The sequence below is a fragment of the Gavialis gangeticus genome, unplaced genomic scaffold, assembly GCF_001723915.1.
Source record: "Gavialis gangeticus isolate Ggan-Ray unplaced genomic scaffold, GavGan_comp1, whole genome shotgun sequence".
NCBI lineage: Eukaryota > Metazoa > Chordata > Crocodylia > Gavialidae > Gavialis > Gavialis gangeticus.
In genome coordinates, this window is record NW_017729030.1 from 41441351 (window position 1) to 41453410 (window position 12060).

The 12060-nt window shown below is 38.5% G+C and overlaps 1 protein-coding gene across 1 annotated transcript in view; it reads right to left on the reverse strand.

The window, feature by feature from the left end:
* SLC7A11 (solute carrier family 7 member 11) overlaps window positions 1–11755 on the reverse strand; it is a 95572-nt gene extending 83817 nt beyond the window's left edge. Inside the window, exons 1-3 of the mRNA XM_019522098.1 lie at window positions 10778–11755; window positions 7154–7280; window positions 1671–1786 (exon numbers count right to left, since the gene is read on the reverse strand). Of these exons, the coding sequence (XP_019377643.1) occupies window positions 1671–1786; window positions 7154–7280; window positions 10778–11054 (520 nt within the window). The 5' untranslated portion in view covers window positions 11055–11755. The remainder of the gene's footprint in view (window positions 1–1670; window positions 1787–7153; window positions 7281–10777) is intronic.
* Between the last annotated feature and the right edge of the window lie 305 nt (window positions 11756–12060).

Here is a 12060-nt window from a genome sequence, read left to right on the forward strand (position 1 = left end):
GGAGAAAATGTCTACAATGAAGAACTTCCACAAATGACAAATTTCATTACACTGGAGACTGGAATTGTCAAGGTCAAACCACATCCCACACTTTAAATAAGAAATTATTTGACTGAATTGCCTATGTAAAATAAGTGTCTTTTTGCATGGCTTAGATTATTAAGCACACCCCAATTCCCCTTTTCCAGGCCTTTTGTTTCTTAAATATTAGCTCCCAAATTAAAATGAACAATCTTTTATTAGGGCCACACAACAGAAGTCTACACTATAGACTTCTGCCAGTGTAGCTGTGTCGGTGGTAGGAATAAAGAAGTGTGAACCCTGATGGACGTGGCTGGGTCATCAGAAATCCCTTGTGTAGACACATGAAACATTACATACCAGCAAAATGGTACTTTTATGACACCACAGGCTGCGTCCGAACAAGCGTGGCCATGCAATATGTGGCACCACAGGTATGCAGCGCCACACACTGCAGATTCTGGCATTTCCCACACTGCTACTTGCAGCACCGGAAGCAGGGGAGGGGGAGATTCGTTTAAGGAGATCCCAGGGTCAAAAAAAGCCAGGTAGAAAAAAAGCAGGGTGGTGTTTGTGGAGGCAGCACACACTGCCCAAAACTGGAGCCTGGCTGGCAGGAGGCACACTCAGTTTCCCCAGCCCCCAGGATCCCAGGTCAGGCTGCTGAGGCCAGCACAGCTGCTGGTCCCAGCATCCCCTACCCCATCCGGGGTAACCTGCCACACGCCAGAGGGCACGTAGCACAGGCGTTCCCCAGAGACAAGCAGCAGCGGTACAAGGTGTGCTGCTGCTAGTTGTCCCCATGGAACCAAATGTCTGTGCTCATCTGCATACCACCATAAAGGCTTGCTTCACTTGCTGAAAAGTTGATTTTACAATGCCAACACAAGGCATAGGTTTACCAGTGTAGTTATGTCTCTATTAGGAATTTGCCAAACTAGCTATTCTGTAAAGCACTGCCAAGGAACTTGAACCCTGGTTCCAAAAGAAGTAACCAGAGTTCTGTAACGCAGGTGCCAATTGCAAAATAAGAAAGAGTAGGATGAGCTTTTCCTACTGTGTATTCATACTACTCTGTAATACCTGCACTGAGAAAAACACCTGCTCTGAAAGAAAAGAATCTGATTCATCACTTAGCTAAAATAAAGAGAAAGTAATGGGATTTGACAGCTTTACTGGGAGTGAGCAGGATCAGTGTTAATGATTTCATGCAGCCTTTGCACCGATCAGAAGTAGCCTGTTGCTTCCTGGCCTCACTCTTGGCACTCTTATCTCCTAAAACCTGGACAGAGCACTTACAACTTGGCATAGCTCCTCCATTTCTTTGCCATTTACTCACTTACTTCCTTAAGAGTGAAACCGGAAGTAGACAGGAGTTTCACCATTGACTGAAGTTGGGATAAGATCAGGCCCTGATATAGAAACTACTATGACTTGATATTTTTTTCCACAATAGTGTCCATGGGCATAGGCATGGGCATGGGCATGGGCAAGTGCACACAGAAACACACATGCACACGTACCCTTGCAGGCCCTGAATGCAAAGTAATTCTGTAATGGTTCACATCACTTGATAATCTAATTAACGTACAATTATTTTCTACTTTAACACCTTTACCCTTCCCTGCAACCCCAAGTTTGATACTTACTGATGCCAACTGCTGTAATAAACTTAATTGCAAGGTCTGGGATTTCACATTGCATAAACAATGGCTCTAAAATATGACGTCCAAAGGCTAGGGATATTACTGCTGTAGCAGCAGGCCTAAAGTAGACAGAAAGAAATAATCAAGAAATTATGGTTAATCTATAGCAATGCATAGACAACATATATACAGGAACATTGTGCTGCTTTATCTCAGGACTGTGATTGCTGATTAAATTGTACCTAAGATTATAAACATTTTGGGAAGGAAATTTGCTCAAACTCAGCATAGCTGAGAAGGGAAGCTGCTTTGCTACATCCCTCAATGCTGGGGCTGGCGCTTGGCACAAGTTAGAGTATCTACAAGCTGCTATAACTTATGGAGACTGCAACCGTCCTTTTAAATGGTCACCAGATATCAAATACAAATGTACTCCCCCCAACCCTTGGAATGTGTTTGCAGTGTTACGTGACAGTGAGAAACTCTTTGCCTGTGACAATGGGGAACCTGTTACCTATCAAGTTAAGCAATTCACCTACAAACAAAGCAGAATAAAATAGTAACAAAAACATGTGGCCACTTCAAATATGATTTGCAGGACTTATTTCCTCCTACTTCTCAAACCAGCAAATTAGTCACTGTTGTGCAAGCTTCATGTGAATTGATAATGTAGTACATAAGGTTTACAAATTCTAGCGTGCACTAACATGGTTAAAGACAGGAAGAACACCAAGTAACTTTGGTTTTCTTTTAAAAATAATAACCCACTGATGTCATGAGAACCTTTGTTGTCATCATGACCGGCCTTAAGCCTAATAAATATTAACAAGGAACGAGAATGATGTCAAAACATCCCTGAATCATTAAATCTGAAAGCCAGCCAAGGGAACAGACTTGTTATAGCTTACAGATAGAACCATATTGCTAAATTTCTGTGTAGAATTGTATTTCTGATTCTCACTGCTGTAAACTAATTGGCTGCCACTGAGAGAACTAAAGGCCTGTAAGTGTATTAGTTCTTTTAATCAAAAATGTTGCACGCAGTTTTCTCAGCTAAGCCCTTTTCCCTGTGAGAGACTGCAGTGTTAACACACCCACAGGATCTTGGAGCAGCCACAATCAAGAACAAACATTTCCTCCCCCCACAATCATTTTAGGAACTGTTACAAATCTAAGAGACATTTAAACTGTCCTACCAACCATCATATTTAAATGAATTTCTCACTGTACTCTTCCCTTCACTATTGCAATTACGGAGGTTTTTTTTCCCCTAGAGCCACGTTACCACTAAGCTTTAAAACTATGCAGGAGTCACCACAGCATTTAAAGATGGTAGCTGCTAATAGGCTTTTAGTCATGAGTTGAACAAGAACATACTGCCAGCTGCACCAGTTTTTAGAAAAATGGTATGTGCTGGCAGCACATTGCAAGTTTCCACTCACATGGTATCATGCTATTTATACCTTGATCAAAAGGTATTAACCTTTTTTATACCTGCTAGTGAAAACAAAAGCTCTTCAGAACTTGGAATTGTTTTCATATAATCTTTTCGTTCATATAATGCAAAAAAAGCTCTGTAACATTGATCCACTGATTTCTTTGTTTGCGGATTGCAACTCTTAGCAAAGGCCCCAGAAAAATGAAAGCCCATAAGACTTTCCTAGAGCCGCTGCAAGCTTATTTTGTGGGTGTAAAAATAATGGTGACACAGCTAGCTATCACTGTCTCTTTTTAAGAGGTCTCTAAAAAGCCTAGGCAAAGCTCTGGAAGAAAGAGGTGGAATTGAGGAAGGAAGTTGCGTGTGAAATTTTAGAAGTTCTAATCTGACATTCAGTCTGTTTCTGTACATCTCAATTGATGTAAATGTCCACTGTCTAAATTCTAGGAGCTTTATTTCTCTCTCATTTACACCTGTGTAAATAAGGTGTTAGCTGAAGTTAAAATAATACCAGGTTTGAATTGACGTGAGAGGGCAAGCAGGCACTGAGTGTTATTATATTCCTCTGTGTGTGAATGAGAGAGCCAGTATCACTGATCACTCAGCTAACCCAGAAATGTTCTTTAGATAGTTTTATTTACTCTCTTGCAGTCTGATCCAACATAATGTGTGACGTTTGGGCTGATTTGCAATGTTAAGAAAATATTTTTCTTTCTAGAGACAAAGTTCCCTTTTGGAAAAGGCTTTGTGGAGATTAATAACTTTACCACAGAACTTTTAAATTGTCCTATACAATTTTATATCTTGAATATTTTATATTAAATTCCACAGGGCAATTTAGTTTCTATCAACAGGATGGTATTCTGTGAAGTTTAATTGAGTGTTCCAGCAATTTCCATATAATCCTGTTTAACTTAAACATATTTCTACTGGTTTTCATCATTACAAGATTTTCTATAAAAGTTTGGTTGTAAAAATACTGAATTAGTTTAAACATGACAGAGCCTAAACTGCCATGTATCTTGTGGACTGAACCAAATCTTTAATTTGTTTTAGGATTCTGGCTAAATGCCATGCTCCCAAAAATGACATAACCCATAATACAAATAAGTTTGAACAAAGTAACCAAACTACAAGTATTATACTAAAAATAGAGCCCACCAACATAAAAACATTTTATTAATATAAATATAGTAGTAAATCAAGACATGAAACTATAATATTGTTATACAATGGAGACAATAAAATCAAGCCTAATGTTAAAATGTAAAATGTATCACTCATATCAGTAATAAAGGATATTTAGGCTTTATCTCCTCAGCCTTGTAAGCACAAATTGTGAAACAGTTTATTACGTTTGGATTTGTTTGCTGCAAAAGCCAGATTAATTGCTCTCCGTCTGAGAAGTGTATCAATTTCTGGAGGTACGGTAATAAATAGGTTCTTTTTATATCATTATATAAAGAACATTCTAACACGTAGTGGACAGTAGCTTCCACAACTCCTAGACAAGACTGGGCAACATCTTTTAGCCCTTGGGATAGAAAATCTACGTCCAACCAGAACAGCTGTGGGCATCTGTTCGGTCCTGAGTCTAGTCAAAGAGAATTGCCATTTATTATTGAGATCCAACTGTAGATACCTTTCTCCCCACTAATCTAATTTCCAAAGTGTATATAAAGGGACAATGCGAGTAGCCCTAGCCACTACAAAATCATTCTGCCTGGCAGTATATCGTATCCTCTGGAAAGCTCGAACCTTTTTGATGGGGGAGAAAGATCTTTCATTTTCTTTGAGGTAGTATCTCATACCAGAAAGTGCAAAAATGCAGGAAAGAAAAGCTAACCAGGGTGAATGGAGAGGAGGGGCATAATTAACATCTTCTATCTAGCATAATTTAAGCAGATGAGATGGTAAAAGGGGAAGGATTTTAAACCAAAATCCCGCCACTCTAATAATAATATTAGTTAAAATAGAATCAATTCCCATCTCTAATCTCAGAAAAGATGCAGGAGTTGAGGGAGGAAGAGCCAGAAGAGAGGTATGTCTACATCATTACTAGAGACATAACCCCATACTTCAGTGCCATATAAGATCTGAGAGGTAGCTTTGGCTTTGTACGCTGATATAAGAGCTTGGACTGATCACCCTGCTGTGGTTTCATAAAATTTCTTTATAGCCACAGCCAGTTGGGTTGCCTTAATTTTAGCTGACTGTATATGATGTTTCCTTGATGGAGAAGCTGTGCCTAGGACATCAAATATCTATAGGTTTTGACAACTTCAAGTTTGGTTCCCCCTATATTCCATGGATATTTCATCAAATGACTTCCCCGATACAATATTTTGGATTTATCATAAATTATCTTTAAATTATTTTGTCCACAAAAATGCTCAAAAGTTGTAATTGCTCTCCAATTACAAATCCAATAGGACTTCTTGACAGTATAACAGTGTCATCTGCATACATTAAAATAGGAATCAGGGTTGCTTATAATTTTGGGGGATGAAAATGTGCATCCTACATATTTCCAATAATATAATTCATGTAAAGATTAAATAACCAGGGGCCAAAATACATCCTTGTCTAACCCCTCTTTGTATGTGAATTTTTTGTGCGAGTTCACCCTTCAAGCCCCACCTAACTTGGGCCCATGTATCTTTATAATATTTTATCAACAAATGCAAAAGAGAAGGGTCAATCCCATAATTTATCAGTTTTTCCCAAAGTTTACTTCTATCTATACTATCAAAGGTTCTTAACAAATCAACAAATGTGATATACACAGTGCTGATTTGTGCATTTGCGTATAAATTATGCTTCAAAAATTGAAGAATGGAATGTTATCAATAGTGGAATATCTCTCCCTAAATCCGGTCTCATGTTCATGTAATATGTTTTCCCCTTTTACCCATGCTATGAGAAGATATAACAAATGGCACCCAAAAATTTTAGCTTAAATGTCTATCAAACTTACAGGGTGATAAGATTCTTGCTTATCTTTCAAACCTTTCTTGAAAACCAGTACAATAAAACTCCCTTTCCAGGAAACTGGGATTTCACCCAACTCAATTAATAGAGTTATACCATTTTTCCAGGATCAGAGTCCACCATTTAATTTGTTTTGTTTTGCTGCATTTAAATTTCCAAGCACTTTTGCTATTTTTTGTTTTGACCATAACAAGAAGTAGAAATATTGAAGCATAAATCTGTTATAATTGAGCCTTACTACTAGGGAGTCAGACCATGTACCCTCATGGCTCTTCATCCTTTATTGCATCTAGCCGCGTCAGTAATTCTCAACCAGTATGCCATGGCACTCTGGGGTGCCTTGAGACCCTTTCAAGGGTACCACAGGGTGCCACATAATGTTAATACTGTTAGGTGTGCAAATCACAAGATAAACCCAGAGATTTCAAATAAGAATCCAGAGTGTCAAAAACGTTCTGCCCTGCTGTGGTCTAAGTTCTCTGCAACAGAATTACCACTCTAGTATTTATCTGTTGTAAAAAGCACAAGCGAAAACTAAGAGCAGACATTTTCAGAGGGATTCCTGGAGTCTATTGAGGGGTGCCTCAAATCTTAAAAGGTTGTGCTATGCGACAGAGGCATAAATATAAAAAGCTGAACAGGGGGATCATATGTTGCCATAGTCAGTTCCATAGTCATGTGTTCCAAACACATGAGGGGTACAAAGAGAAGTCCTATCTGAATTTATTATTATTATTATTTACTACATGGGTACCTGAAATATTACTAATATGGGATAAGCCTTGTAACATCATAGCCATAAAACCAAGTACTGTAGCTGAACTTGAATGAAAACTAGTTTGATTTGGGGTTTTTTCCAGAAGACACAGAGAGAGAGTCTGCAAACCAAAATGTCAGTGCTGGCAAACCAAACAGAAAACAGTTCTGAAGCAGAATAAAGTCTGAGAGTCAAAATGCATTAGACTATCTCTGTCCATCACCAATCAAGTTTTTTTGCTGTGTTTCAATGTAGTGACATTGGAACAACAAGGGTTAAGAAAACCTACAGGAGACTCACCGTATTATAAGCAGTTCCACCCAGACTCTAACAAAAGCAGGTAATGGTCCAAAGGCTTCCAGGATGTATGTGTAATGGCCTCCAGATTTCTTGATGCATGTTCCTAGTTCCGCGTAACAGAGTGCACCTATGAAAAATGTATTTATATTATGTTGTTTAACAAACAGTAGGAACAGGGTAAATAGTAGAGCTTGTTAAATCTTAGATATTCTTCAATTTTTTTTCATTAATTCAAGCAGCCTCAAATAATGTGTGCATGTAATGTATTCAATTACATTTGATCCTAAGACACTGAATAGCTTATTTGTTGATACAATGTTTCATTGCTCAACCAATTCATAGTGAACAGGTAAATGAAAATGCTGTGTCATGCTAATGGGTCTGGTTACCTATCACACAAGTCCCGTCAGGATGACACATCATTGGTTCAGACCCTACTGAAATGACAAAGGCCTGGAAATTGTACACTTTTAACCCTTGTTGTGAAACATATTGATGAGACAATGTCAGGAAGCACGCACTCTTGATACAGCAATGTACTTGCGAGTACTGTTAATTTACTCTAGTACTGGGGGGTTGACTTACTGAGGTCCCTTCCGACCCTAATATCTATGAATTCCTCGTGCACACTGGCTAACCAACACCCAAAATCAAGTTTTTCAGCACTTACACAGTCTGATATGCACTCCTAAACTGCATTTCTGTCTTAATCATAGAGGGCCTTCATGCCCCCTTAACAGGAGGACTCTTCTTCAATAGAATAGGAGAACACAGTCTTCAACATGTTTACACTTGCTAAAATAAAATATAAAACAATATTGGTGTCGTGGCAGTCTGTTCCTGCAAAAGTCAGGAATGGTTGTTCCTTTTTTAAATGGATTTGAGAAAAAATGGTACCATACCACTGGAGCATTCGCTAAGACTGCCACCTGCTTTCTTCACCCTTCATGCAGCATTTGGTAGTAGGTAGCCACTATAAGGACTTAGGAGCATAAGAACAAAGAACTGAAAGGGGTCTCCTGGACCACTGTATTTTCAGGCAAACTGTTACCCAAGGAATTCCCAATATGACCACTTCAAACCCACAAAGACAATTTCAAAGCACAAAACCAGAAACCCAAAAAACACCCTGTAACATCCCACAGGTAAAAATAGAGGAACCTAGACTACTGCTAATGCTATGACAGAAGTAATTGCTTAACATGCATTTGGATGAATACAAGAAGGAGACCAGACCACATGCTACAGAGAAAGGCACAGTCTTTTCCAATCTGACCTAAGAGTCATAAGTCTTCCTGTCCAAATTTGTCAATCAGTGGCCATGATTACATGAGACCCTGACTGTGCAGTAGCCCAATATTAGTGCACCAGAGTGCTGCATGGCAAAAACTGTGATGCAATGCTATTGTGGAGTAGTATTAGGCACAGTAGCATCAAAAAGAAGGCATTCACTAGCACCACTGTACAGTAACTTGGGTTACTCCATATTTATTTACTATCTGTTTATGCAAGTACTAAATTAATGCACAGTAATCATTCACACACAGTAATCTCATGTAGACATGGCCACTGACAGAAGAGCAAAGCACAAGATGACCCCAAGCAGAAGAACAAAGTCTTTTAGCCAGGAAGATCAAATGTTCTCAGCTCCATGTGTGGACAACGTTAGTTAAGGAGAGGTGTATCTCATAAATACCGTTATAAATGGTTTAGTAACATGCAGGAATACAGAATCAATAGAACTATATGGTTTTAATAAATCATGGCTTGCAGTGTTATGATCAGTGATATATATGCAGTGGTCAAGGATGCAGTCCCTCAGCAAACAATGCTGTAGCATTTTAAGGTATAAACCACATTTTTCAAAGCAGCACAACACTCAAAACCAATCGTATGCCCAGTGTTCTTGGTCACATACATACTTGCCTGTGATATAGTCTGACAATAGAGAAAGCACTACATAATATACATTTTTTTCATTCATAGGGATGTATTCTACAGCCATTATAACGTGTTTATTAAAAACTCTATGCATATCGCACTTGCTTCGATTTGGGGCCCTGCTGAAGTCTTTGTGTGGTATTAATTAATATAACTGATATTCTACCTAAAGTGATTGGAGAATCACATTTAGAGAAACCAGTTGATGTGTTTTTTCTTGCCAACTTTATCTGGAAGGTTGTAAGACAGAATCAGTCTGAAAGAAGCTGTTGTAATGTTGCAATCAGCAAGCATCACCAAGACCACTGGTGATGAAAAATAGTATGTATGACATCTTATCACAACATATCACAACATGAATGTATGACATTTTACATGTGTATGACGTGAAAAATGTATGACATCTTATCCCAACATATAAAGGCAGAGGGGAAAAAATAATGTACTATATTTAATCACTCTGTTCATGTACCATATAACTATGAAGGTTAAATTCAAATATCCTGTGTTCAGGCAAGGTTGTGTCTTTAGTTTTATCTGAAGGCCAGCATATAACTGGATCTTGAAGTGTTTACTTCAAGAAAAAGGTGTGGGTCTTAGGGAGTACCTTCAGAGTCGATGGCAAATTATTGTTGTGTCTTATATTTTTTCTCTAATGAAATAAATTCAACCTCTGATGAGAAGGGGCCCTAACATTTTTCAACATTCTTTTTCATTCTTTGTATTCCTTCATAACAATCAATGTTCCTGGCCAATTTACCCAAGGCAAAATTCACGTCCCATCTATTAAGCAGGCACGTGCTACTTAGTGTTTTCCCTCTTTACCACATGCCAGAAACAAGTAGTCTGGATTTTAAGTAAAGCCAGTATTCGTGTCAGTTGCTCAGGTTTTTTTGTGTTTAACTCATTAAGTTGGTGAATAGACCTTCTGTTCCACATAATCAAGGGTGCTGATATCCACTGTGAATGCAGCTCTTTATACAACAAGACAAATAAACTGGCATTCATAAGGAGTTCTAATACTTTTACTAATGAAAATGTGCAAAAATTATAGCGAAATGCATTCCAGAAGACAAAGTTCACACTGTGTGCTTGTTTCGAAATTCCTCAATTTTGGGGATGCAGTCTTTCATAATATATCGTGAACTGATAAATGAAGTGAAAAACAGTTGCAGAAAGTTTTAATTTCATTCAGTTTCTTGCCAGTAAATGTTTCTGTTATTCAACTGGATCAGATGAGCAGGGAACTGAGAAAAGCTGTTTAAACATCTCACAGGTGTTCAAAATGACCAGCCCATCTCTCCAGCTGCCAGCACCTTGCAAGCATGCTGTAAACTAATCCATACATTTAAAACAAAAACATCAAACATATACCACATTTCACAATACAGTAATAGATACTTCCCTCTCCTGATATATTAGGGATGCATTAAAAACACTGTTTGGTCTTAGAGTCTTCATAAAGCCCTTCATTAGAGTTTTATGCCATAATGCTCATGAGAGAGGCAATATAGATTGCACGCAACTGTACCATTGAGAGAGCCTATCAAATAACAAATAAGTATCCATAGTCTTATTGGTCCTCAAGCATCAGACTGAGCTTTGATATCCAATAGCAAAAATAAGGAGAGAGTAATTCACCAGCTGTCCCAAAGGAGCAATTATAAACTTTGACTAACTTACCAAACAGTGAGAGGATACCACACACTGTCCAGACAACCAAGGACATTCCCACGCTGCCGGTGTTCTCCAGAATTCCTTTAGGAGAGATGAAGATTCCTGCTCCAATGATAGTACCAATTATAATGGATACCCCTCTCAACAAAGTTACTTTTTTCTTCAGCACTACTTTTTCTTCCCGGACTGGCTCTTTGCTGTCCATAGAAGGCAACCTGCCATTAGATTGCCCCTCCACATAGCTTCTATTAGTGATTGTAGGTACAGCAGGTTTCCTAAACATGCTAGCAATCAGCACACTCAAAACAAACAAAACTTTAAAAAAAAAAAAGTTGTGGCTGACGCTCAAGGTTTCTTCCTCTATTTGTGAGTAGCTAATTGCTCTCCGTGTCTTTCCAATGCCTTCCAAGCTGGTCCTACACACAGGTAAACCATTCAAGGTGTATTTTCACTCTTCATTGAAATCTAAATGCTATTCCCTAACATCTGAACTCTCCCAGCACAGGCTGGTGCTGCCTTGTCATTGGAAACCAGTTCTGCTTCCGCATGGGCTTGTATTTAAGCTCCTGTCATACCAAGTTACTCCTGCTGAATGATGATGCAAATTCTGCAGGTTTGCATCAGCCATCTGGGATTATTCAGCACTTTTTTCTTTCTTTCTTTCTTTTTTTTTTTAAACGGTAGGGGTATGTTGCACAACTGACCTGAGCTATTTAGGAAGAACAAAGCTCTCACTTAAAAGGAACCTTAACCTATCAGGCAGTAGTACATTAATGTCGACACACTCAAACACACTCCCAAGTATTTAAAAGAACTAGTACTGAGACACAAAAGCCTGTTTCAAAATACAAAGCCCTTCAGCCAGAAACAAAAAAATCAAACAGGATACGTCATCTTTGGGTCTTCTCCAATTCTTTTTTTCAATAACTTCTTTTCACTACCGTCTACTTCAGGGTTTTCAACTTTTGTGTCTAGTTTGTTTGTCTAAAAAACTATTTTCTTTACCTGAAAATTGACATAGATCCTACACATATTTACAGAGACTACATATAACCCTTTTGCTACCTTATGTTGCCCAGCAACACATCCAAATCAGACTAGTGAAAAATGTAGGTTATTTCCATAGAGTTGCTCTCATGTTAGTGTTTCTGTGATGCGTATGAGGAAGCTACTGATGAGAATCCCCCTGCAGGAACTCTTGTTAACATTTACAGCAAACTCTTTTAAGATCTAATGGAACATTAAAGGGAATGCAGTGACTCAGATACCAGAAATTTGCATGCGACCAT